Source organism: Rhea pennata, chromosome 4 (genome assembly GCF_028389875.1).
Source record: "Rhea pennata isolate bPtePen1 chromosome 4, bPtePen1.pri, whole genome shotgun sequence".
Taxonomy (NCBI): domain Eukaryota; kingdom Metazoa; phylum Chordata; class Aves; order Rheiformes; family Rheidae; genus Rhea; species Rhea pennata.
This window is the reverse complement of record NC_084666.1, coordinates 24,942,592-24,970,284: the sequence shown is the minus strand read 5'-3', so window position 1 is coordinate 24,970,284 and position 27,693 is coordinate 24,942,592. Positions and strand designations below refer to the sequence as shown.

The 27,693-nt window shown below is 41.4% G+C and overlaps 2 protein-coding genes across 3 annotated transcripts in view; both read left to right on the top strand.

Moving 5' to 3' along the window:
* SMIM14 (small integral membrane protein 14) overlaps positions 1-3,850 on the top strand; it is a 42,429-nt gene extending 38,579 nt beyond the window's left edge. The window contains exons 5-6 of the mRNA XM_062575467.1: positions 73-221; positions 671-3,850. Of these exons, the coding sequence (XP_062431451.1) occupies positions 73-221; positions 671-703 (182 nt within the window). The 3' untranslated portion in view covers positions 704-3,850. The remainder of the gene's footprint in view (positions 1-72; positions 222-670) is intronic.
* A 7,094-nt stretch (positions 3,851-10,944) lies between these two features.
* On the top strand, positions 10,945-25,872 carry UGDH (UDP-glucose 6-dehydrogenase). 2 transcript variants are annotated; one of them, XM_062575465.1, is made up of 12 exons: positions 11,168-11,239; positions 12,824-12,966; positions 13,580-13,681; positions 15,133-15,333; positions 15,431-15,628; positions 15,843-15,990; positions 17,014-17,108; positions 20,334-20,464; positions 21,198-21,331; positions 22,609-22,700; positions 22,783-22,893; positions 24,341-25,872. In XM_062575465.1, the coding sequence occupies exons 2-12, from the start codon at positions 12,916-12,918 to the stop codon at positions 24,449-24,451; spliced, it is 1,374 nt and encodes a 457-aa protein (XP_062431449.1). In that variant the 5' UTR covers positions 11,168-11,239; positions 12,824-12,915; the 3' UTR covers positions 24,452-25,872. The 2 variants fall into 2 exon arrangements, with proteins under 2 accessions (XP_062431448.1, XP_062431449.1); XM_062575464.1 differs by lacking the exon at positions 12,824-12,966 and having other exon boundaries at positions 10,945-11,239.
* The last annotated feature ends 1,821 nt before the right edge of the window (positions 25,873-27,693 follow it).

The following is a 27,693-nucleotide window of genomic DNA, read 5'->3' as shown; positions in this document are numbered from 1 at the left end:
CTTCTGTTTTCATTTTGGGAAAAGACCTCTGCTATCACTTTGTGTTATAACTTGAGTTTTCCTTGCCTGTAGTACCAGGACCAAATTCCTCCAGTGACACTGGCATCAGCTTTGCCATGATCATGATGGCCTGGGTGGTGATTGCACTTGTCTTGTTCTTACTGAGGCCTAGTAATCTGAGAGGATCCAATACAGCTGGAAAGCCAAGCAGTCCACACAATGTAAGTGTGTCTTCAAGTGCACTGCAGAGAGACTCTGCAAAAATCTAAATTTAATTGTTTTTACTAGAGACTTTGTTATGGTCTTTTTCGTTTCTTAATTAAGAAAATTAAGAATTGTTTTTTTCTATATTTTCTCTGGTTGGAACAATCTTCTTCAGTATAAGGGAAAAAATCACAGGTTTTGCGGAAAAATCATGGTATGAAACTGTGGGAAGAGCATCTTTGTCCTAGATATGGGATGCTGGAAAAGCCCCTGTTGAGGCAGGAAAACAGTATTGTCGTTTGGTGCTCATATACTCTGAGTATAGAAAGAGACAGTGAAAGGTCTTAAACGAAAGCACTGTTTCTCTTCTGAGATTTTTTTTTTTTTTTTTTATGGCTAAGTCCTCTGATGTGAAGTACTGTTTCTAATCTTACGTGGGCTTTTTTCTTTTCCTTTCTTCCCCTAGGGACAAGAACCACCGGCCCCACCCGTGGACTAGAGCTTTCAGTATTGGAAAAGTTCAGCAGCTAAAACCTTGCACGACCAAATGAACGAAGTGACCAGATTATTCCTAAACCCCATTCAGTGCAGTTTCCTTTTCTCATTCACATAAAGCAGAATTATCATTCAGCAGTTATCTTCATGAACTGCTTTTAGCTACTTAAATTTTAAGTTAATTTTTGCTTTGTATGTAATTACCATTTCTAGTAGGTGATAATTTGATTAAATGATAAGGCGTTACAGGGGTTTTTGGTTGTTGTTGTAACTGTGGATGTTCCACTTAGCTTCTTTCTGTTACAGCGATCTTAATTTCTTTGCAGTGGTTTCTGGTATTCATTGAAGGAAAGTGAAAATCCCTGTGCATCTATAAAAATGGAAGGTTATTGATCGTTCTTCAGATTAATCCCTGTTTTTTCTCCAGTATATTTTCGGGAGTTATGTTATGGTTGCAATCATCAGTTTAGTGATGTGGTCAAAAAAAAAATACTTTGTATTTGCCCTCAGTTCAGAGCAGCTTTTAGTCAGTTCATCAGACCACTAACATAACTGACATAGCTTTCAGGGTTGTTGGCAAAAGTATGGATTGTCCACTAGAATTAAAGTACGTGTGTATGTGTACAAAGAAGTGAATGTGATAATCCACTGTCAAAGCCTTTGCATATATGTTGGGAACTTTACACAAGAAATTATACCACCAAAAATGAAATTAACTTAATCTTTTCATTAATAAATGATATATCTTATTCAATATATTGTCAAAAACAATTTATTCCAAAAACTAATTAGTTTACTTATAGATTTTATGAAAAGAGAAATCTAGTGACAAGAACTTGGTAGAATTTTCTGTCCTGGATATAGCCTTTTAATAATTAGTATCTTAACAAATATTTAGCCATGATGTAATGGAGAGGATGAAATCATACCAACAGGTTACCAGCTTCTGAAATACCATACATGCTGGATGTTCAGGTATTTTCACCTGTATGTTATCAGCAATTCTTAACATTTCATCCTTATTTACTGGTTGCAGTTGTAGAATAACAAAATTGCAGGTGGCATATAGGGCATGTATTTTCCCTCTAATATTTGTGTGTGTGTGGTGTGTTTGTTTGTGTTTCTGTGTATGTGTGGCTGTGCACGTATCTGTGCACATCTCCCATTTTAGCAAATGGGAATTAATTTTTTATGTACATTAATTTAAGGACATTTTAAAGATGTACAGAAAAGTGACACTGTATATTTTTCTTGATTAATTTGAAAAAAAAATGATGAGAATAATGTAAAGAGCATTTTTATGTTACCAACATGGAGCTTCTTTCTTTAAAGGTCAGTAGAACAGGCATATGGGAATTCAAAGCCTTGCTCTACAAACCTTTATTTCATGAAGATTTTCGTTATGGAGCTAAAGGGACTAACTGTTCACATGCATAAAGGTTTGTATTAACGGGCTCTAACAAAATCGTACGTTGGATCCCATGGTTGATAGACACAGGATGTTCCTCCTCAGGGTAAATGACAGGTCAGCTAAGCCTCCTTGTAAGGGTACAACATAGACCTGAAGAAAGGCTTCTGTAATTTGACATAATTGCCCATTGAATTTCTGTGGAACAGTATGCTCCCAAGCAATACGTAGGAGCACGTGTTAAAAAAAAAAATTAAGAAAAGTGGGCCAGATGCTCTCAGTCACATCAGTGCAATGCCACGTAAGGCGGTGGAGTTGCAGCCGAGAAATTGAGAGCATCTGTCCTACTATGTCTAATGGTGTACAGGCCACAAACACTGTGTGAAGACGTCACTGGGACATGCAATCTGACTGTGCTTGTTTTTTGCCTTCCTTGTATATTTGTATTGGGGATTTTTTTGAACATTTTGAACGGAGTAAGTAATACGGAATCATTTTGTTGAACCAAGAAGAAAACATGAATAACCTACTACACTGGCCTTTTCACCAAGAACTTTTGGCTACAATTCTTCACTATTGGATGCATAAAACAAGCTTTTCTAAATGATTAAATAACCAACTAAAAAAGGCTTCATTTCGGGCAGAGGGAGCCGTTCCTGGTCCTGTTGAAATCCGTGAGATTTACAGCAGATGTTCCTCACTTCTAAGGATCATTCTTGCTTTACTTAAATATTTGTGTAGGTATTTATAGAACTTATCATGTGCACCCAGCTCTAGCGGTCTTGGCCAATGAACTTCTTGTTCAGAGAAACGTTGATTTTTACGTTTAAATAAGGTGTCTTTGCTTGAAATTCCTCTAAGTAATTGTCCCAGTGATTTTATACATGTATGCTTTCCTCATGTAAATTGCTGTTTTAAATTTTCTATGTAAAAGAAGAACATTGGAAACATTTTATTGTAAAATGTTTTACTGAAGAGCCAGGTCACTATCCCACACCAAAATGTATGCCTTTTAAATTCAGAGATACTCTCTTCAGGACATAACCTTCAGATCACCACTCTTTAATGAAAGTAAAAGTAACTAATTATAGGACTGTATTTTGCCACTCTTATTCATGTTAAATAGTGCCTTACTCATCAAGTAGTTGCACTGAAGTTTGTGGGACTACTCTGAGATAATGTACTAGTAGCAGCTTTAGTAAGGGTGGCAGAAATCTGGCCTTTAGTGATGTAGTTTGCGATGAAATAATTGTATCATGGTTGCAGATGTTTATGGTAAATTTTGAAAAGAAGTGTGGAAAAGATTAGCGGGATGTGAAGCTTCAGGATATGATTAATTGTGTAATAAGGATTTTAAGCTCACTAAGAGACAAATTGTAGCAACTTGGGAAGTACGGAGGACAGTTTACAATTATACTTTAGCTTAGAACTTTGTTGAAACAATAGTATTTTTAGAGTATGCTTAACACAATTATTATACTCTGAAATGAGAAATCATATGTATTCATGTATTGTCTGCAGATCACTTAGCCTTGTAATGATCAGTATTGAAAAAGGAAGGTGACGATGTGATGTACCAAATGTAAATTGGTGGTTTAAAAATGTCTGAATTATGCCAAACAAAAATAATCTGTGCCATTTGCAGTTTCCTAGTAATCTTTTACTGAGTACTTGGATTGGGATAAAGGGCTTGTACTATGCACTTTTTATTGACTTAACAAAATAAATAGCAAACATTAGTAACCTTTTGTCTTTGACTATTAGATTTTGTCTAAGATGTAGGATTGCACCAACTTACCAATTTCTAAGCTCATTTGAAATGCTCTAAAAGTAAGTTTCAGTAAAATCAATGTCCTTTAAAACTTTAAAAATGTAAGTTCTAATTTTTCTAATGCATGCATGCCTTTTTTGTGTATCCCAACCAAGTCAGAATAATTATCAGCATTTTGAGACACTTCTATCACCAACACACATCTGAAGCCAAACATACCCATCATGTTACTTAATTTTTAATCAAATCCTATTACCTCTGGGATTCATAGTCTATTATTTTCTAGCCCCAGTTCTTTGCAGTGACACACTCAAATCCCAAAGTCTGTACGTCTGCGTTGGACTGTGTAATATTGATAAAGCAAGAAATCGTTGGGGCTTTTTGTATGCTGCCTGGAGCAGCCCGTGTTGAAGGAGCGGGTGGTCGGACGCCGCTAGGAGGGCTGTGACTTTCCCTGGCGGCCGCTCAGCCCGCGCCAGCGGTGCCGCGAGGCGGCAGAGTGCTGAGGGATGCTGCTGCGGATCGGGGCAGCGCGCGGAAGCCGGGGGGACCCGCGGCTTCCCTCGCCGAGCCCGCGGGGTGCCCGGCCTCTGCAGCCGCGCCGATCCCAGCGCTGGGCATTTCCGCGTTAACCCCGGGGACGCGGAAGGGAGAACGCCGCGGGAGCACTAGGGTTTCAAATAATCTGCAGCTAGCCAGAGACAGCGGTAATAAACAGCAGGGAATCGGAAACAAAATCTCAAGTGCTTTAGGCATTCCACTCAGTTTAGAAGCTCTTAATCAGAAATCATTAATGCCCACTTGTCAAGATTTAACCTTTTCCCAGAACATGAGGTTATAAGCATAAGTAAGCCTCCTAAATTAAAGCTAAATTTCCTATTTCAAACTTTGCTCATAAATACGCTTGTTAAAATGGTTGGCAAGGTTATACCTGCCTGTTACGAAAAGTCACATAGAATGGAAATGAGAAAAACACAAATTTAAATTCACTCTGCTGGATTGAGCCAAATGAGGCCTGGCTGTCTGAGACTGCCAGGTAAGTGGAAAAGATTACTCTGCCTCAAACATGCTTTATACGATGTTTGAGGAGAAATGCAAGAAAGCATTACAACGTGTTATTCCATTATCATGATCTGAGTTCCTTAGAAAAATGTACAACTTACATTCTTTTCTCTTTCTGCTCCTGCTTGTTTGGTAACAGTCAACAGCGTACAGTGCAATTCACTGCGAAATGTGAAAATTCAGGTGAGGGAAGAACAGGAGCGCATCCCTGTGTGTTGTAAAAGAGCCCAGCTCCACAGGTTGCCAGGAAGTAATGCTGGTTGACACTGACTGAAGATTTGGCCATTTCATACATGAAGAACAGTCGAACCTGCGTTATCTGATCTTTGTCACAAATATTGCCAAACCCCATAGCAGATGCTTTGTAACGAAGTATAATAATTAGAATCTGGCTTCTCCATTTCCTTATTAGGATGTATAGAAAGCAGTGCTAGTTAAAAAGGATGTCTGGAAGAAACATATTTTACTAAATTGTAATAAAGTATTAATTCATCACAGGTCTGTCTGACTTTTTTAAATTTCACTCTTGCTCTTATGGAAATGATAAAATATCTTACACAATATTGATTGAAAGTACAGCAATAATTTCTAATCAGAATGACGTGTAGCAAGCTTAAACAATAAATCTGCATGTGTGGTGGTTGTCATTACGGTCTGCAAGCTACAAATACTGAAACAAAGAAATACATTTTCTGTGACTGTGCAGTTTTCAAAGACTTAACTGTTTTAAAATTCTCGATGGTCAATAATTTCTCTTTACTAAGAATACCCTCAAAATCAAATAAAAGATATTAGAGCCAAGAAAATGTTTCTTAAGTAGACTACCAAAAAAACATTTTATGACATTCTGAAGGTCACAACTGTTACCTCGATATGAAAAATTAATCTTGGAAAAGATGCAATATCTCAGTTAACAGCAGAACTTGGAGATGAAACGATAAATGATAAATTGAGTATGATTGGCAAGCAAATGATCTATAGAAGCCCTTACAGGACAGGATACTGCACCAAGCACTGCATGCAACGTATACAAATGTACTTTTTTTATCATTATTTTGAAGAGCAAAAATCTGGTTTCTTCAACTCTCCCAGTGATTTCATGCAGCTTTGTTTTCCATTTCAATTTTGTACAGATGAAATAGAAAATCCAAATACGCATTTTTCCCATTTCATCAAACTTCATAGCTTGCGACTTGAATCACAAGTGCATCTTGCCTCTGACCTCCCCTGGTTGTATACTTCTTTTGGGCTTCACTGTGGAGGAGGAAGAGATTAAGCCAAGTTTTCTTTTAGCTATTTTGTAAGAGTGAATCAAATCCTCGCCTTATGTGAATAACTGTTAAGGCAATAGGACAACTCAGCTGATTAAAACCCTTGAAAGAAGTATTGCAACAAAATGATTTCTCTCCAATAGGGCTGTGATGAAAAACAGTTCCTTATCTAACTGTTCGTACTTCCATTCTTCTACCGCATTATTTCTTAGCATTTAAGACTTCCTTTTCTTTCCTTTTTTTTTTTTTTGGAAATGGCTGTTATGCCTGAAGTGTCTCTCCTGTTGGGAGATTTAGTGTGCTCCATATTTGTAAAAGCAATTCTGCTGCCCACAGCACTGCTTCTGAAGGCACAGCTTTGATGTCTGGTATAATGTATGGTGGTTTTCAAAAGAATATTGGAAGGGAAAAAGAGAGGTATTTATTAAACAATAGATAAGGCCTTCAAATGTAATCGTGCCTAGGAGGAAGTGTGAATAATTTCTGTGTGTACTGAGAGACAGATTTAAATAATCTAATTAAAAGAAGGTCATATACTGGAAGACAAAACTGTGTCATGCAAGAACTAAAGAATAGGATTTATAAGGACTTTCTCAACGGAAGTTTCAGGCTGCTCTTCCTTTGGTTTTGGGAGGCTTTTAATCCTTCGTGGCGGTGCCCACAGGTCCAAGTTATCGTCCAGATGCTGTGGGCCCTATACAAAAAGACGCAGTGCCCCTGGCCAAAAAGATCACTCCATCCTGGGACAATTTTTTACTGATAATTGCAGTTTGGGGTGCTGGCTGTCACTAATAAAAATACTATATTGGATTAATCACAAACTATTTAGGCTCTGAAAGAGACGGACTGCAGAGCCAAGTTGAAGCTCCGGCGCGCTGGGAGGAGAGGAGCGTGCGCGAGTGCCAGGCAGAAGGCACAGCCCGTCTGTCACGACAGCTCGTAACCACGGCTCGAAGCAGCGGCTGCTGCGGTTGGCTCTCGAGGCGCATCGGCGCTCAGCCGGGCGACGTCCTCGCCGGCGTCCTAACCCGGCATACGGGTTACAACCACCAGCAGCTGTCCGTGCCTGGGGGAGGAACCCGCGGGCCCTGTCCCACGTCCCCCCGCGGCACCTCCTTCCTTTGGCACGCAGCAAAACGCAAAGGGTGGTTGCAGCTGCGGGTCCAGCTGGGCACGTCTCCCGGGCCTTCGCGTGCCTTGCTCCGGGACTGCGGCCAAGCGGCTCAGGCTTCCCTGTTACGAATGGCGTTGCCTCGTGGTTGCACTGGGTTAAACATTAAAAGAGGGGTCGATGGGCAATGACTGGTGTTTGTTGAATCCGTGTCAGATGTCAGTGTCACAAAGTGGTTGGAAAAACACAGCTGCCTCTAGTTAACATCCAGCCGGAGTCTGCAAGGGAATTACACTGGCGTTACACACTCGCTAAATAAAATACATGGAATTTCTTTAATATCTGGGGTTCCTCGACTGCTTTTCCACTCACCTCCAACATCGGTGCTCTGACGACTAGGTTATGTCCTTGTGCACTCGCTTGCTCTGTCTTTCCTTCCTTTCCCTTTCCCCCATCCCCCAAATTCTTGTAAATTGTGATTTGCTGCAAAAGAGGTGAGGAGTGCCCCTGCCAGCCGCCTCCTCGCAGCAGCGAGGTGGTTTCCAGGCACGAGGCCAAGAGGGGCCTGAGCCCTCTCCCCTCTCTTTCGCAGCGAGGAAAGAAGATGAAATCGGATCTTGCACTGGTATGTGCTCCAGCCGTTGAGCTCTTCTTTTCAGAAGTGGTTCCTGCTTTCGTTAGTCAAGCGTTAATGAATGAGGTGGTCTTACCACTTCAGACCATGTGGAGCTTGATCCTGCTGGGGGAGACTTCGCTGGAGCACGCACTGGGGATCAGAGCACACAGCAAAGGAACTGCTCGTGCTCAGGACCAGACCACTCAGCTGTAGGGCACCTGAGCTGCTCAGGCCAGCTCTGAGCGCACACCGAAGGAGATCTTTAGGAGACATAGGAAAACATATTGGTAAAATTGAGAACATTTTGATTTTACAGGACTTTTGGAGTCCATCTACTAAGACACTCTGAGGATTTAACACTAGGTTATTAACTCCATCCTATGTGTGTCTGCAGCCTGAAGCTTATAAACACCTTTTAAAAAATGCCTATTTTCAAGCAGGTGTGTATGAATTATGGTTCCCTGGCCCTCCTGGGCATGCTTCCACCATTCAGGCTGTTAATATCAGGATCTGGAAAGATATATCCTGGCATGATATTAAAAGTAAGCAGTGCTCTCATAAGTATAAATTCCTTATAGTTAAATTATTATGCAGATGATGGCGTTTAAAATGTCAAATTCTGGCTGAATGGAACAGTGACTAATCAATCCTATCAGTAGCCTTCTCAGCTGTGATTCCAAAATAAGACAGAAGAACTTAACTGAAAGACTGAAGAATGAGATGAATCCTATGGGGAGGCTCCTGACCTAGTTTGCAAAGCATGAAAATTATTAGGGATAGCAACAATCCTTTGCTGATGCTGCTGTTCAACTCACTGGATGCCCTGCTAAGGTATCTTGCAGCAGTTAACTAAGGGAATATTTTAGATTAAATCTTGCATTAATACACATATGAAAATCATAAATTATAAATGCATACTAGACTACTGTGATATGATTTGACATCCTCTATAGCACGGGTCAGAGGATTTACATTAATTATTTCCTTTTTGCACTAAAAATTTTCTTTTAGAAAAACTTTCCAGAAATGGACAGTCTCTGCAGATGGTTTCAGTGGTTACATATCCTCACTATTAGAAAACATCCATTCTGAATCTGAATTTGTCAAGCTCTAAATTTTAGCGTTTATGTTTTGCTAAGCTGAAGGAATGATTGTCAAGTTTGTGTTGTCACAGGACATGAGTGTGGCAAAACTTTGTTTTACCTCACTTCCAAGTTAAATACATGGAGTAAGAAGGAAAGGCGTGGTATCTCAGCATGAGGTCCAGATTGGCCAATACGCTGAGCAGGGAGCCACTAATCTAGTCAAAAGGTGATTCCGAAGAAAAAGATACACCTGAAATCCCATTCCTCGTGTTATTTAGGTTATTGACTCCTCACTGCAAAAAGATTCACAGCCTACACTGAGTGGGCCTTTAAAAAATAAAGCAGAATTTGCACTTTTAATTTAAAATGTGGCCAGCAGTGGGCTTGCCTCACCTGTTTTGTCCTGACCTAGAGCTGTTTTTCCCAAGCAGGGTGTTTCAGAGGGTCCAAAGCTGTGCCCTGAAGCTTTACAGAACTTTTATTGCCTCTGTGCAGTGTTGCAAAATATGGTACTTATTGGTAAATGATAGGTCTGCCTGAGGTGAAAAAAATAAAGAACAACCAATAATTTAGAAGTCAGACTGTGCAGTAGAGAAGCGTGAGACCCAAGCTCCATGCCCTTTCCACACAAATGGCTCCCAGTCCCCATCCTCCACCCCCGGGCCGTGTCCTAACCAGCGGAGCGGAGGCTGTAGGGGAAACCAAAGCCGCGCTGCCCCCTCTTCCCGGAGGGGCGGGCAGTTCTGCAGACGGGAACGCAGGGGCCGTATCCTGGAAGGGGAGCGCGACCGGGCAGTCCGTCAGCCGGGGCTGCCTTGCCCGGGCTTCGTCTTCCTCGGGAAAAGGGTGCGTTCAAGCCGAGCGATGAGACAAGGCATTCCTTAACTCCGGCATAAACGAGGCGAACTCCGCGCCTCTGTCCGGGAGCGCCTTGGCTATCCACGCCGGCTCGGCTGGGATCGGCGACTGAGACCGCAAACTTGAGTAGGTTCTTTTGGTAGAAACACACATCTTTACTATATCTTTCCAGAAGGAACAGTGAGTGAGAAGGAAAAGCCTTACTCCGGCAGGAAGAGATTCTTGTATGGAAATATCTCGTCCCTCAGAGCCTTTTATCAACTACAAGTAAAAGATAGAGACAATGAGAGTATGACAACGCCGACAGCCGGGACACTCTCTTTTTAACACCTTTAATTGATGAAAATGCCGTATGAGAACAAAGCAGCATTAACAAGCACACGAGTTACCTAATTTGGCAATGTTTAACACTGAATTTGTACTCTGTCAAAGAGCATAAATGACCGCAGTGCTGCGGATGCAGCAGCAGAGCAGCTTCTGCACGTCCCGGAGGTTCGGCGCAGGCGGAACGGAGGTTTCGGAAACCCTCCCGCTCCCGCAGTCCGACGAGCAAGGCCGGTAACACAGCACGTCTGTGCAAAAGGCAAGGGTAATACGCGAGGCCTGTAGGTAAACTAACAGGCGCCAGCTCCGCGGCCACGGCGCCCCCCGGCCCGCTCCCCCACAGCGAGGCGAGGGGGCTCCAGCCGCCGCCGGGCACCGGCCGCCGCCGCCACAGGCCGCGCCGCGCCGCGCCAGCTGCGCCCGGGCGCCCGGCGGCCCCTGGCCGCGGCGGGGCGGGGAAAGGGGCGGGGCGCCGCGGAGCTGGCCGGCGCCTATTGGCCGGCGGCGCGGAGGGCCCCGCGCCGCGCCCCGCCCCCGCGGGCTGCGCCCCGCCCCCGCGGGCTGCGCCCCCTGCCCGCGCCGCGGGCGGAGGGAGGAGCCGCGCCGCGGCCGGGGCCGGGCCGGCGCCCGCGCCACTTCCCGGCCATGCAGCGGCCGCCTCGGCCCCGCCGCGGCCCCTTAAATAGCGGCCGCGCCGCGCGCCGCGCCTTATCCTGAGCTGCGGAGCATCGTCCCGGCCGGCTCGCGGCGGCGGCGCCGGTGCAGTCCCGCCCGCGGCCCGCGCTCCGCGGCGGCCTGCGGGGCAGCGGCGGCGGTTCCCCCCTCCCGGCTTTGTCCGCAGCGCGGCTCTTCCCCGCCCTTCCAGCGCCGTCATGTTCGAGATCAGGAAGATCTGCTGCATCGGCGCCGGCTACGTCGGGGGCCCGACGTGCAGCGTTATCGCGCAGATGTGCCCCGGCATCCAGGTCACCGTCGTCGACGTCAACGAGGCGAGAATCGACGCCTGGAATTCGGACACGCTTCCGATTTACGAGGTGGATCTGTGCTTTGTTTCTCTCGCTTTTCTTCTCCCCCCCGTTGCCCTTCGCTCCCAGCAGGCGCGGCCGTCGCCGGGTCCCGCCGCGAGGCGTTCGCACGTGGCGCGGCGGCGCCCCCGAGGCGCGTCCTGCGGCAGCCGCCGCCGCGCCCCGGGCCGGCTCCGGAGGGGCCCCCGCGGCGGGGCCCGGCGCGGGGCTGCCTGCGCCCCGGGCCGGCTCCGGAGGGGCCCCCGCGGCGGGGCCCGGCGCGGGGCTGCCTGCGCCCCGGGCCGGCTCCGGAGGGGCCCCCGCGGCGGGGCCCGGCGCGGGGCTGCCTGCGCCCCGCGTGGGAAAGGCGTAGCCGCGTCAGCGTGGCTTCGTCTAGTGAGCTGTGCTGGTTTTCTTGCAGGATCCCGATACCTGTGACTGAGCGAGGGGCCCTGTTACCGTTAAATTGTCTGCTAGGCTGTGGCACAGCGCTGTGTGATGTTCTGATTCGCATGCGCTGAAAACCTCCAAGCAGGAAAAACTAAGCCAGACTAAAATAATTTTTTAAAGTATGCTTTTTTTTTTTTTTTTTTTTTTAATAGAAGCACTTTATTCTGAAGATAAGTCAGCATTTTCTGTACCTCTCTTGATACTTTTTTTAGCTTGTCACCCTTAAAGAATAGCTGCCCTCTTTTATGGGGTACTGTTGTCACGGAAAGACTCTGCTGTAGATCTAAGTTCTCTTCCTCAGTGGGGATGAAAAATTGTTTTCACTTGGAGTCCTCAAAGCAAGGCAGGTTGCTTGATATTGACAGTTACAGTTTTGCTAGAATAAGTCTTCTGGAACCTGTTTGTGTTGTAACACCCCGTAGTTTTCTAAAGTTCCCTAAAATCCAAACCTGTAACATGTGACTTCTCTAAGACTAGCGGATCTCCTTTGCCCTAATTTTTAAAAGGAAAAGCTTTATAATGCACAGATTAGCAGGTGAGAAATGAATAAAGTTCACGAGGGTAAGAACTTTGTTTTGTATTAATACTTAGGTTGAGCAAGTTAAAAGTAGAGCTAGTTTTGATGCGTTAAGAAAACCCCAAAAATTTGTTTCCTGGTATAGTGTCTTTTGCTTACAAAGAATGTACAGAAACTGCCAAGAGTGAGTTCAGATGTTTGCAAATTTCAGCCACAGCATGCTGAGGGATTCTGTATTTTTGTTTGTTTTTTCTCTTGCCAGTGTCAGGAAGGACAAGGATATTCTTTTGCTCTCTAATGACCTACCTTTTTATCTATCTCCTAATAAAACCATTGTTGGCATGTTTGGATGGATTGTAGCGTATGTTATTCTACCTCTATTGACCTTTATATCAAATGTCGTAACTAAAATGAAAATAAAGTGAGACAGCAAAAATGTCTCACCTACAGAAAGCTTCTGCTTCTTTCTTTCCTCCAGTGAACCTTTGCCTTTTTGGCACTTACTCAGGTGTCTCATGTCGTGGTAGGCGTTTTGTATGTTGGAGCTTTGATTACTAGGCTACAGGGCACAACTTTTATTTTCAAACAAATAAAGCTTTTTCTTTTTTTTTTTTTTTTGTCTCTGGCAACTGGAATCATCTACGAAGATGACTCTAATACAGAATTGCTCGTGTGCACGTGGCTTTTTATCATTCTTGCCTGAGTAGGGGTTGTTAAAGAAGGGAATGGGCTCTGCACAATGTGTCTCTGGACAGTATCTCATCAAAGGGTGACAGTGATTCTGCCCACGGTAGGTGTGGTTCCATGATACACCTAACCTGTTCCAGACACGGGTGGTTACCAAAAAAGGGATTTTTTTTTTAATTCCTTTCCTTTGTGCTGTCTGTCTTATACTGAAATCCAAGTCAGATCAACTTGTTAATTTGGTGGAAGATTTTTTTTACAGGTTAGGAAGATGGTAGGAGTATATAGAGAAAGGGGCTGGAATCACCTCTTTTTGTTGTAGCGAAGAACAAAGTCTTAATTTTTGTGTCCTAAGAACTACCTGTAGAGTGATGTAGATTCCTTTAATTGTTGCTCGTGGTAATAGAATTAAATATGCACATAAGCCTGTCAGTAAGTGGAGCTTAAAATCTGATGTGCAAACAGCAACTCAACATAACTGACAAAGACTTAGAAGCTGTGTTTGGAGTCTGTTTTGAATAAGAACTTTTACTTCTAGCCCTTTTACCCTCTCCCCCCAGTAAATCTACAGAAGTTTTATTTTACATCTGAAGGGTTTAAGTGTGTCATACTAAGCACTAAAATCTGTATCTGAAATGACATGCTGTCTATTTTGGTGTGCACTTTGCCACCTCTTCTAACTACGTTAACCTTAAGTACTTTTCTTTTTGCTCTTTCAGCCAGGGTTGAAAGAAGTGGTAGAATCCTGTCGAGGAAGAAATCTCTTCTTTTCTACCAGTATTGATGATGCCATTAGAGAAGCCGATCTTGTATTTATTTCTGTAAGTTCGGAGGGAGGGGGGAGAAGGTTGGTTGTGTTTTGCTTTTTCTGGGTGTTTTTGTTTGTTTGTTTTCCCCTTTTGAGGAGGAGGAGGGGTGGTGTTTTCCTAACAAACCAATGTGGTGAATATCCTTATGTTAGGAAGAGGCCTTTGTTTTGTCTGTTCATTTGGTGATGTAATTGTGTCAGATTTCCTCTAGTATACTGTGGGGAAAGTATTAAGTAAGCTTCCTATTTTATTTTAGTTCTGCAGTTATTTTGTTTCTTTAAGCCAGTAGAGTATTTAATAAACCATTGGGTGGCTCCAAGTCAAAGTGACAGTGTGGATGTTTAGCTATGGAAGGGTGTATGGGGAGCAAGATTGTAGTGCAGATTCATTATTGTAGTGTCCTACTGAAGTTCATAGGACATATATAGATTTATCTGTACTGGGTGACTAGGTGATACCATTCCTAGACTAGGATGCAAAAATCATGCGTTATATGCTGGGTTACAAAGATGACTTAGTTCTTAAGTTTTAAAAACCCAGTGTATTAATGGAAGATAGGATCTTTTTTTGATATCCTTTGGGAGGCTGCTGGCACCAGGAAGGCACCATTCAATTATAAACCATATGGCCTTTTGTAATATAAAAGGCTACTCCTAATACAGAGTCCAAAAGAACTGATTAATATTCAACTTCATAGACCACAGCTCAGTTGTTTTCTTGTTTCTTAAATGTTCTTTTCTTGAGATCCACTCCTCTGTGAGAGCACCTCAGTATAGAGCTCTCCTATCTTTTGTTTTTTTCCTTTTAAGTCTAAAATAACTGCCACTGATGCAGCCTGTATATTGCAACCTGGATTCCTGCCCTTGGCTACTTTTTAAAATTATTTGTAAGATGTACTGTTTTATATGTTGTTGCTGTTTCTGTTTTAAGCTTGTAATGAAAAGGATCCTCTGTATTAATCTAAATGACATGTTTTTGCTCATGGTGCCTTTTTGTGTGTTCTTCAGTATTAGCAATATCCAGCAGCTCTATGCTTAGCTTTCACTGCCAAATGGATTTAAATATAGTTGCCTTACTAGTTGCAAGATTTTTCTGAAGTGAACTTTTTATATTTCTAACATGGGAAAAGAAACAAGAGGTGGTTGTCTGTGGCCATGAAGAAATTATTGTTGTCTCCAGAATAAACACTAAGTTTTACAGAAGCCTGTGGAGCTGCTATGAATTACTCCTGTTTAAATCCTGTTTGATGAACAGAGTCTAGTGAGCTTTCTTTAGAAGACACAATGGGTAATTGACAAATCTAATGGCTGTTTGTCTGATATGGTAACTAGGGTAATTGTGGTGTACAACTAAGCTGGCCTCCGAGAAGCAAAATGTCTGTCACTCCTAACAATTTCAGCATTTCGGTAGTTCCTGTGTGATAAGTGTCACTTCCCCCCACCCTCCTGTGTGTTTGTAACTAGGTTAACACTCCAACAAAGACTTACGGGATGGGAAAAGGCCGGGCGGCTGATCTGAAATACATTGAAGCATGTGCTAGAAGGATTGTACAAAACTCAAATGGCTATAAAATTGTCACTGAGAAGAGCACAGTCCCAGTACGTGCTGCAGAGAGCATTCGTCGAATATTTGATGCTAATACTAAGCCAAACTTGGATTTGCAGGTAAACATAATCTGAGTTGTGAATTTAGATGATGATCTTACTCTTTGCTTTTACCTTTTTTTAATCTTTATTTCAAACTCTATTTTTTTGCTTGCAGGTGTTGTCCAATCCAGAGTTCCTCGCGGAAGGGACAGCAATCAAGGACCTGAAGAACCCAGACAGAGTGCTTATTGGTGGAGATGATTCTCCAGAGGGACAGAAAGCGGTCCGTGCTCTGTGCGCTGTGTATGAGCACTGGGTACCCAAAGAAAAAATTCTCACAACCAACACCTGGTCGTCAGAGCTTTCTAAACTGGTTAGTATGACTAAGTATTACATCATTTTGCTTAGAACTCATTAACTGATACTTATATATTAAGCTACATATATAGTGACCATTTTCTGCTGTTCTCATCAACAGAGATATGTAGATATTAAAGTAATACTACTTTTGGTACTAATTCTGTACTTGTGTAGGATACCTTGGCTTCCAGAAGAGCTAAGTTCTCTGTACTGTTTCTTATTTACAGGCAGCTAATGCTTTTCTTGCCCAACGAATCAGCAGCATTAACTCAATCAGTGCTCTGTGTGAAGCTACAGGAGCAGATGTTGAAGAAGTGGCAAGAGCGATTGGAACAGACCAAAGAATTGGAAATAAATTTCTCAAAGCCAGTGTTGGTAAATGAAATATTTTTCCTTCCAGGCTTTTGCCTAATAGCACAGTAGGTATACTAGCAGTGTTACAAAAGTGCTGTGATAACTTAATCTTTTGAAGCATGAGAGTATGAAAGTATTACTGTAGAATAGTAGTATAAAACCATTTTTCTCTTATTTCCAAGATGAGATTGCACTAGACTCTGACAGTCTGAAGCATGAGAACTAAGAATGCATGCTTTAATTCAGTTCAGATTTTGATACCAGAGAACAAGATGTGATAGAAGTGTTGATCACTGTAAAAATCCTTCAGTTTTATGGAAGAAGACTAGCCTATCTACATGGCCACATTAATGATGCTAGAAAAAGAAAGTTTGTGTGGTGCTTTTTAATTGCCCTACTGAATGTAATCTTTTGCAAGTTTCTGGAACAGAGAAAGGCAGATAGTAAATATGTTTTGCAAATACCTTTTAGGTGGTTATAATCTTCCACATAGTGTGTTGTCTCTGGGACTCTGAGTAGAGCTCTGGGACTCTGAGTAGAGCTCTAGAAGATGAGGATCCTTCTACTAACTATCTCAGTTGTCCCTTAATTGGCAGTGGTGTTCTGTGGCTCTTGATTATGATGGCCATTTTGAAGAACAAGCAGAAGACTTACCTACTTATTTAAGATGATATTTATTCATCTGAACCTCTGGATGGGAGAAGAGCAAACTCAGGAGTTTGTCTGCCCTTTTCTACAAATAAAAATCCAGGGGTTGTCTTATCACATCTTCACTTGAAATTTGATTAAAATTTCCATTGACTTCAGAGGGATTTGGGAAAGGATTTTCGGGCTTTGGTAATCTACAAAATAAGTAGATCTAGGAGTCAGACTTTAGAAGCTGCTGAAGTCCTTCATTTGCTGCGAAGAATAGCAACAAATTATCCTAAGAACTGTAATGCTGTAGAAGTAACTGCCAAATGAATTGATGCCAAAGATTTGATTAGTAGAATAATATCTTTTTGGTGCAAGCCATAGGTTAAAAACTTTTTTTCCCCCTTTCAGGGTTTGGAGGTAGCTGTTTTCAGAAGGATGTTTTGAATTTAGTGTATCTTTGTGAGGCATTGAACTTACCTGAAGTAGCCCGCTATTGGCAACAGGTATGAGTTCATCACTATTATTTTGTGACATGTAGGTATTTCTTCAGTGTGCAGCTTTCAAGCATTGTGTGAATTCTGTGTGTTATTGTTACTGATTGAATGCCTTAATGTTGACAGTGTTTACATTTTAGAGGCCTCAGCCCAACATGACTGTTTGAAACTTATGAGTGCTTAGACTTCTTATCTGGGGGAGATGAACTGAAGAAAGACAATCAAAACAACAATTGGATTGAGAAGTTGCCTAGGAGTAATGGTGTAGAAAATCTGAAGTTCAGAGATTGGCCTGACTGGACTCCTGCCTTTCACTTAAGCGTTGTCTCTGCACTTTAAATTGATCTTCTCTTGAGTGTCTACTCTTATAGCTCATCTTCTAAAAATTCAGCAGAACTTGCTATTCTTCTTGAATTGGTGTGGCTGCTGCTGTTGCCTAGTTAATATTAGAAATGATTAGGAAGGTGTGGATCTCTTGTGTCTGTGCCCGGCCGAGAGATACTGGGTTGGTCCATCTGTATTGGCAGGTGCTACCATACTAGCTAGTGGAAGTACCTCACCCTCTCTTCCCCAGTCCTCTTCACTGAGGAAGCTCCTTTGATATATACATGGTATGGTGAGAACAGCTGCTTTGGTTTTTTGTCCTAACTGAGGCTGTGGTGAACAGGTACCAGACTGCCTGGCAGGTGCTCTCAGATAGCACTGATCACATGATTTGCCTACCTTATCCATTTTCCCATTTCTAGAATTTCCTTTTGACTGTCCTTTCTCTCCTTTTCTCTGACCTAGTCTCCTGCCAAATAAACAGTCCACTCAGAATTACTTTTCCACCGCTGGTCCCAGTTTAGCCACATGCTCATTTTGAGCCATATGCATGCTCAAATTTGGTATTTTTTATAACATTAGTCAGGTAATCTTGCTCTTGCATGGTACTATTGATATGGTTACCTAGGTGCTGTTGACTCCTCAAAAGGTCCCCAATATTCCCCTCCAATTATCTAAGTATGGGCAGTTCTCATATCTCTCCTTTAAGCACTCATGAGATTAGCCATCCCTCCCTTTTGTCAGCTTCTTAATTGCTGGGCATCACAGATAATATCTTACATCATGTCCAGTAGATTTCTAAATGCTGTTCAATTAGCATTAACCTCAGGCCAGGGCCTAGTCAGCAGCCTGGTACGTGCTTGTAGCTCTAACAGTTAAATCAATAATTGCTTTGGACAAGGAAGACATGGGTTTCATACTTTCCTCAATCTGAAGAGGTTCATACCGTTACCATCTTCTAGAATGCTCTTCATCAGGATAAACTAGTCCATGGTAGACACACTTGCAATCCTATCCAGTGAAGCTGGGAGCTCTCTGTACGTGCATTCAGAAGGGGTTTAGTTGAACATATGGGCCTTGATGCATGGACAGGGAGGGAAAGAGAAGGAACCCAAGGTTCTAATATCTTCTCTAAGAACTGCTGTTTTCACTTTGTAAAAAAAAAAAAAAAAAAAAAAAAAAAAAATATATATATATATATATATTAAGCAGACAACAGGCAATTCCTAGAGCAAAGAGCAGCAGGAGCTGCAAAAACTAACTGTTTGCTGTGTAATATGATGAATAGTGAAAAATAATATTCTGTTAAAAGGGACAAAGGATAAATTGGTTTGGCTCTGTTCTTTGAGATCAGAAGGATGCTCCTCAATGCAATCCAGTTGGTATCCTGGCAACACAGAGGCTTAGAAATACTTAGGATTTATGGGTGTGGTGGTTTTTTCCTCCCCTAACAAATCAGCTCTTCAGGCTTTTGCTGATGTAAACAAACTAATTTAAATCATATAAAAATGCTTTAATGCTATCTAATTTTGCCTAAAGAATTACAGCTTATTAGCCCGTGGACAGTTCAGATGGTAAAAATGGTACTGAATTAGTATTGGGTGTCATGTTTGTGTAATGCAGCCCTCTACCTGCACCTTCTGCTTCCTCAGCAATGCACTATATCTGCCTGCTGCAGCCCGCATGGTCAGGTCACACGTGCACCTGTATAAGCAGCAATGTAAACACCTTCTCCTTTGTGGCTTGAGTGCTGCACTGTCAGCAGCTTCATCCCATCCCAGTGCGTGCACATGGGAGACTGCAGTCTGAAGACAGGGCTGTGAATCTGGAAGATATGCCAGTCAGTGGCTCCAGAAACCTAACTTCTGTTGTGTCTGGCCTTTAGATAGGACAGGGTTAGGGCATGCCTAAAGGAAAAAAGAGCTGCGGGAAGACATGAATCCTCCTCCTGTCAGCCAGACCCACTATGTTCCCCTACTCTGGGAGGGCACAAATCTCACTGCTTTTGTCTGTCTTCCTCAAACTTGGTTCCCAGGTACCCTTTTTCTGTATTGTTTGTATCTCGTGTTCTACAAGCCACTGCTAAGTCTTGCTTTGGGCTGAAATCTGTTCAAAATCAAGAGGGATCCAGGCTATGGGAAACCTTGACTAGTTGGGAGAACCTACCTTCCCTCATATAGCAGTGGTCTGGAGGTGTGACCCCTGGTAAGGGTTGGAGATCAAAGTATGAAACAGACTGGGAGGAAAGCTTCAGAACAATCAGGCTGACTGTAACTCCCATATGTTACCAACAAAAGATTTAAGTGCCTCACTTACCACACTACTTTTGTGCGCTGAAATCTGTTATAACGGGTATTACAAAACCTGACAGCTGTCCAGCAATAGCAGGTAGAGAAATGTCAGTCTAGTGATGAGATGTCCTTGTGACATTTAAGTACCCCAAAGTTACCATTTTTTTAGAGACCTATGTAACACTGGAACTGCTTTCCATGCTTCTGCCTGGAGTACAACTTGTTGCGTGTGGTTGCTGTGTATGTGTATAATTTGTTTTTGGAAGGGGAGGGGGGTGTTAGTTCTTAATCAAAACCAAAAGAACCCTCTAGTCTTTGAACTAGATAAAGTGAGAAAGCATGCATGTGAACAGACTCTGCAGTCATTGATTGAAACGGGTCCAACTAAAAAACCTATGAATTAACTAAACTTATATTTGAATTACTTATGTAGTGCTGAGTAAGGATATCTGTTTCTTCCACAGTCTCTGTAATATTAAACTTGCATCTGACTAGCTTGGCTTGAACTTCTGTGTTAAAATGATGCTTCTGATAAGAGTGTTTACTCAGTGATTGCTAATATGATCAACTTAGTTGAAAATAGTTCTCTTCCAAACAGTCATGTCTTATTTGGTTTCAGGTAATAGACATGAATGACTATCAGAGAAGAAGATTTGCTTCTCGTATTATTGACAGCTTGTTCAATACTGTCACTGATAAGAAGATTGCTATTTTAGGGTTTGCATTCAAAAAGGATACTGGAGACACAAGGTAAGAGCAAATTCTATTTGTTAATGTGGCTGCCCTATGTTTATCACCAGCTGTGCAGTTAAACATGCCCATTCAATTGTGTTGATGAAAACAGATGAGATAAGCGGTCCTAAACTTCTGGTGACAAAATTGATTTGTAACAAGTGTGTGTGTGTTTTTTTTTTTTGTTTTTTTTCCTCCCTCAAGTAAGGGAGGGAATTTATTCTTTATCTCTTTAAACCTAATGATAATCTCTTGCATCTGGTCCTTATTACTTGCATAAACTAAGCTGGCTTTTGAACAGAGTCCTTTTCCTCTACAGTGAAGCATGTAAACGTTTTTGTCTTTGCCAAGTGAGAGTCAGTAGCAGTACTTCAGCCTGTTTCCCAAAAGCAGCTATTCTATTGCTTTCCTATAAAGGATGAATTTGATAGTTTTCTTTGACTGGAGTTTGTAGGGTTTGCTCACGGGCATGATACCTTGTTAATTATGCTCAATCAGAATCCTAGCACTTAATGTCTGTCTTATACATGATTCAGTGAAAGAGATGTAAATTTGTTTTTTACGTTACCCTTCTTGACCTCTCTCAAGACTTATTTTGCTGTCATGGATTACCACTCAAATATGTAATGCTAGAGCTTTTATATTGGCTGTACTTTAAACATATCTCATAGTGTCTTTTCATGACACTTGAAGACTTTCATTGTTTAGAACAAACCATCTGATTCTTAAACTGGTTGATTCACTTCCCTAGAGAGTCTTCCAGTATCTACATTAGCAAGTATTTAATGGATGAAGGAGCAAAACTCCATATTTATGATCCTAAAGTACCTAAAGAACAAATCATCTTGGATCTTTCACATCCTGGTGTCTCAGAAGATAATCAAGGTAGGAATGCTCATGAGAAGTATTTTTCCTGGAAGAGGGAGGAGGAAAAAACAAACAATCCCCCCACCTGCCCCAGGCCTTGCACATTTTAAGAATTGGTTAAATACTAGAAATTAACTTTCACCATGGCAGTGATGTGCTGATGGTTACATTTATTAATGCAGAGATCTGCCATAATTTAGAGGATTACTGTAAACTTCCCCTTCTCAGCTTAGCATTTTATGGATAAATGCTAACTCTACCAGTGTGTGTGGTGTTGTTAACAAATATTCATTCAAATGTATGCAAAGAATTTTCTCTGTGTAATGAGAAGAAAGAACAAAGCTTCCAGCAATAGAAGGGACTGGTGTTACTCTCTTTCTTCCTGACCAGAGCCTTGTCTTGCTGTAGTTCTGTCTTGCCTCTTCAGAGTAGAAGTCACAAAATAATTCTGATATTCACTGTGGAATGCTTAGTTTCCTCTCCTGGCCTCCCCATGTCATCTCCCACTTGATTTCTGCTCTTCAATTCAAGAAAACTTAAAATAGTTGTCTATGACTAGGGATTTTGGGGTGGTGGGGGGTGTTTTGGCTCTTCATTCCTTCTCCCTGTTAGGTAGGGGAAGAAGGGAGATGATTTACAGATGGGGAGAAGAATAGATGACCTGTCTCCAAGTGGGGAGAGAATGAGGGAAAACTGGCTACGGACTGGGAGGAGATGATACTCAAACCTTCCAAATGGATGTGGTATGGCAGATGCAGTTGGAGTGAAGGACATGGATTATTTGACATGCAAGGGGGGTGAAGAACAGTAGTAGCTGTTAGAGGCTGGAATGCTTACAAGGGGCTCTTGAATTAGAGGGGGATGGAAGAATGGTCTCCAGGCAGATACTGAGGCAGTCAAGGGATGAAGGCAGCCCTTGATGTATGCACTGAGTCACATGTATTTTTTTTTTTTTTTTTAGTGTGCTGCTGTCGTATAAGCAATGACCTTTATGACAGCTGGCATTTGAATATTTGATAGCAACTTCCAATTCTAGAGATCCTCTTAACTGTTTAAATCAGAATGCTTTATTTTGAGCACTTAAGAGCCCTGACTTTATTCAGATGCCAGGTATCAGCTGCTATCATTATTTATTTATTTTTTTTAAGTGACAAATGTCTTGACTGAAAACAACTCTAGGTGAGTGACCTGGAACTCCTTGTTTGGGCAGAGCAAGGAAGGACATTGTCTTGCCAGGAGTGTGCCAGGTAGACACTAAGCCCTGTGCAGAATGAAACCTTTTCCTTCTATTGCAGTGTCTCGACTGGTTACTGTAAGTAAAGATCCATATGAAGCCTGTGATGGAGCTCATGCCCTTGTAATCTGCACTGAATGGGATATGTTTAAGGTAAAAATTGTCGTTTTCAGTTCAGTTTAAAGATTCAAAGAGAACGTGTTAATTTATTCTCTACTCCATTTGCCCTCTAAAGGAGCTAGATTATGAGCGTATTCACAAGAAGATGCTGAAGCCTGCATTCATTTTTGATGGCAGGAGAGTTCTTGATGATCTTCATAATGAGCTACAAGTCATTGGTTTCCAGGTAACGATCTGGATTTCTTCTTGGCTGTTTTGTATGTTTGTTTCTCCCCTTCCCCCCACTCCTGTTCTTTTTCACTTTTGCCTGCTGGAATGATTGAGTTAGAAGAGAGAACCCTTCTTTTAAAGTGAGGCTTTAAATGTAAAACATCTGTTCTTAGTTCTTCTGCTTTCATCCAGTACCTTCCTGTTCTGTGAGGTGATGCTCTGTTAAAATCCAAGCTACATCAGAATATTCTATCAACATTCAACAGTGTAAACATGTCTGGGGAAAGTCATCTGTCTAGCACTTCTAGTAGAGACAAAATGTGTGACTAATACTGAAATTGCTAATCTCAGAATAATCTCCTAGTACAAGCCTCTTAAACATGAATTAGAGCAAAATCTAGAAGCTAAATCAGATGCATGTTTCAGCTAAATTATTTCCGTTTATGTACTCCTAAGTACAGTGATTATTTGCATAATGGTCATAAGCTTTCCCATCCTCCGCTTCTGCTTCTTTTTCTTTGCTTAAGCTACAGCACAGCTGTTGCATGATTCTATTTACAAACAATGTAAATAGCTTTTAATAGTTAATAACAGCACCATGTGACCACAGCACTTAAGGGCAAATATAGTACATATAGCTGACATGGCTACTTATACAATGTTCTTTAGAAGCTGCTGATGCAACTAGGTAGATAACTTGGGTGCCTGTCTAGAATATCAATTTTCACTGGATTTTTGTTGAATTTATTCTTTAGGATTGTTTTAAATAAAATATGTTGTCTTCTGGTGCTTTGCATCCAATTTAAGAAGAAAACTATATCTCCCTTCACTTAACTGGGCCTCTGAACTATTTCAGTAGTTGGCAGTTTGGCCTCTGCAAGCTCTGCCCTTAAGTGATTTTTACATTAGCCTGATTTTAAGAATTGGAAGAGCTTGGCTCACTTTGAATTTTGCAGTACCTTGTGTTTGTATGCAAACTTCATACATACTTTCCTAAATAGAGTTGATTACCTTTAGCCTTTCAAAATTCTACTTTCTTGAAAAAACCAACTCCCTCCATTAAGGAAGAAAGATGCTTACCTGTTACCTACTTTATCTTAAACTTTTAAAGGAGGCTAAACCTTCATTTTCTGAATACCCAGAAACTTTTTATGATATTTATACTGTAGTTCCATGGAAGTTGAGCCACATGAATGTTCAAATTACAAAGATGATGCTACTATTTTAATACCATGTAAAGCAGGAGCCTCTAAGAGGCTGTGGTTGTCTTTTTTTTTTTTTTTTAAGAAAAATCATACTTCCAAAATAGTCTGTTGGTGTACAGTCTGTGCTTTGCAGCTTATATCTTTCCAGTATCTATTAAAAGCTGTCATGACCCTGGATTAAGTTCATAGATCCCTAATAGCCTGACATGATTCTGTTAGCTTGCCACACTTGCTTGATAACTGTATCTTCTCTTTCAGATTGAAACAATTGGGAAGAAGGTGTCAGCCAAAAGAATCCCTTTTGCTGCTTCTTGTGAAATTCCTAAGTTCAGTCTGCAGGACCCTCCTGTAAAAAAACCGAGAGTGTAACTCTTAATATACCGAGGAATTTCTGTGAACCTTCTTAGTGATATTAACTGTAAGCCTATGCTTTTTTTAAGGAAATATTTTTTCATAAACTGAAAACCATTTTTACACTAGAAATGGTACCTGGTACATGTGAATTCAGTCTACTTTCAAATCTCTATTTTTATAATTTTTTTCAGTTACTGGAGATGGTACAGACCAGTTTTTAATAATGAATCAACGTTTAATTGAAAATTAGTTACAAACTGCGGATTTTTGCTTCCAGAAACATTCCTAAACTGTGCTTGAGATTAAGTGCTGTGAAAGCAAAAGAAATTAAAAAAATTCTTTTACTTCAGTCCAGCTATGGACAGTGATCAAGAGCTTAGCTGGTATCACTGATTATAATTTACCTCTGGGATAACTTTTTGCCCTGTTAAATGTTTGCTCTAACCAGCACTGAAGTCAGAAGATATGTTCTAAATGAATTTGATAAGATTTGGGTGGAGCCCTAAAATAGAGAATTGACTGCAATAATAGTGCCCTGATCTTGGCTGGGATCAATGGGCATTATTAAAATGTAAAGTGACTTCTGGTTTTGGGAGGCCAGATAATTCTGCAGACATCTGTTGTGTAGTTAATGACAGGGGACTAGCGTCTGTAAACTGATCCACTGGCAGATAACACTTTTGATTCTTCATGGTCTTGCCCACATTCCACATACAGCACACAAATTATGGATTTAGTCAGATTCCTGGGGCAAATTTTCCTCACTTGCAGCAGTGTAACCCATCAGCTTTGGCAGAGGAGCATTCTGCTTGCTGTTTGTTTGGACACTGAATTTAAGCAGAATTACCTGAAATTAATTCAGTATCAGTCCAAGTAGAAAGCAAATGCTGGCTTCAAAGCTATCTGGTGTTTATTTTTTCCTTTCTTTCTGCTTGAATACTTGAACTGAATGCAGGTTTCCTAATCAACCTGCAAAAAATATCCTCTGGTCCTAAGAAGAGATTTAAAAATACAAATTCAGCCCCATAAGTTAGTCAGCTTGCTACCTCATGTAATGAGCAGGAATGCATTCTTCCAATGTTATCTTTATACTTTTGCCTTTACTATTACTTTATTTCTACTTGTTCTAATTTTCCCAATTGGCCAGTGCTATTAAATTCCTTGAAATGGCACAGTTTGTGATCAGTTTGTTGCATGGGGTTGTAAATGGAGGGGAGGATAAAGGGGGGGGGTGACTGAACAGGTTTCAGAATGAAAGGGGCAGGAACCTCCTGGCTGAATAACAGTAGTCTTTGGATGTTTGAGAATTGCTGTGTTACTGGTCACATAATACCTTCTGTATTTATTCAATGAGAAAGTATGCTGTATCAATAGCTAAACCAAGAGCACAAGATCCACTTCCTTTTTGCTAATAAAAGTACTATTACTTGCTAAAATGTAGACACAATTTACTATCCTAAGCTTTAGGACAGATCTCTGAAGTGTTTTTTTTTTTTTTTTTTTTTTTTTTTTGAGAAATGTGTATAATTTGGGTAGGTAATATGGAACAATATTGTTTGTTAAATTGCCTGCAATTGCTGTACTCCAGCCAGATGCTTTCAGATTTTGTACGCATCCACGGCTCCCGCGTGGGGATTTGCTCAGTAGCAAGCTTGCAGCACTGCAGGCAAATACCATTGTGGAACAAGATGACCGAAGTGTAAGGCAGCATCAGAAGTGTGAGGAGCATCAGAAGCCAGTCAAAATCGGTGGAAATTAGGGGGGGGTAAACTTACAAATTCATGCAACTTCTGCATCTCCTCTTACTGATTCCGCTATAGTGGAATCTAGTTTGCATTTCTTTCGAAATGGCTGAGGGGGAGGCAGATCCCCTTGCAAGAGCAAAAGGGATATAACTGATATTGGCATTCCTCTTGTTTTGGGGGGGAAAGTCAGCTTGCTTGGTCTTTTGGCTGCTGAATCTTTTAATTAGACACTGGGGTTGCAGTATGGATCAGGTTTAAAAATGATCTGAACAGTTAATGGTATATGCCTTTAGGATACTGGAGTACTTACCCTGCATGTATGCAGGAGAAATTCACCACAGGCCAAAAGAAAGAGGTTCAGCAGCTTCTGCAGCACTGTGAATCATAAGCCATTCTCTTCAGAATAACAGTTGCTAGGGAATGGAGTTGGAGGTAACTTGCATTTCTGCTTTAACAGTTGGAGCTCCCAAGCAGGGCAATACCATAGCGTGGTGTGGTGTGTGTGCAGCCTATGAATATACTATGGACTACATAAATTAAGCTTTACTTGAGATCTATGAAGAAAAACTATACATGCCAGTGGGTGTATGTTGTGGGGGGTTTTTGTTATTGTTTCTCTTCTGTGTCCCTCCATCCCACCTTGTATGTGTGTTCAACTCTTAATGTAAAGCAGTTAAAACTAGCCTGGTTCCAAGCATGTGAAGTCCAAGAATGTAAATTACTGAACAGAAAGTATGTTTTTTGACCAAGAGTAGTATAGGAGTAGTTAAGGGAGAGGTTTCAGTGGCTAACAAATTTACATTCTTTTCCACTTGAACTTACTTTGATGGAGGTGATTTAGAGCTTAAAATAGTGCTCATCTTTCTAAACTTAAATTTGAACTGAATTTTGAAATGCAAGAAAGCAGAGTGGGTTATTTGTAATGAAATACTGGGGACAGTTTTCATTATTCACTTTTTCTGTTCCAAGCTGAGAACTTCTATTGCAAGTTGAGAACATCTTTTATAATGACTTGCAGTATGCAATAGTAAAGAAGTATGCATATTTCTTGAATGAAGGAGAGGCAGTTACTAAGCAAGTAGGAAAAATTGTTTTAAAACTCTATTCTTAAATAAGCAGTCTGTTTTTTGTTGATTTAACAGACTCTCCAAGTCACTGAAAGATGCAATGATTCTTTAGTCAGCTGCATGATGACATTTAATTATGCTGCACAGATTGAAGTAGTGGATTGATGTAATGGTACTAAAAAGGAATATTCATTCTCTTAAAAGAGTCTGTGTCAACTTGAAATTGTATTCTCAAAACTCAATTTGATGTTTTTCTGATTGCAAGGAAGATTAATGGTTCTTAAACTACTTTATTGCTGCCTTGTGGAAACAAACTGCCAAGAGCAAGTGCTTGGTATACAAAAAAACAAAACAAAAACAACCCAAACTCTCACTAAACATGAAAACTTCAGTGGAAACAAAATTGGAAGATTCATGAAACCTGTGCAGAACTTGCAGTTGAGAG

Excerpts from the sequence above, each read along its gene's own strand:
- UGDH (XM_062575464.1), top strand. The coding sequence starts at position 11,078 with ATGTTCGAGATCAGGAAGATCTGCTGCATCGGCGCCGGCTACGTCGGG. Across the intron at positions 15,629-15,842 it reads CGTCAGAGCTTTCTAAACTG|GCAGCTAATGCTTTTCTTGC; the intron begins GTTAGTATGACT and ends TCTTATTTACAG. Across the intron at positions 22,894-24,340 it reads TACAAGTCATTGGTTTCCAG|ATTGAAACAATTGGGAAGAA; the intron begins GTAACGATCTGG and ends CTTCTCTTTCAG.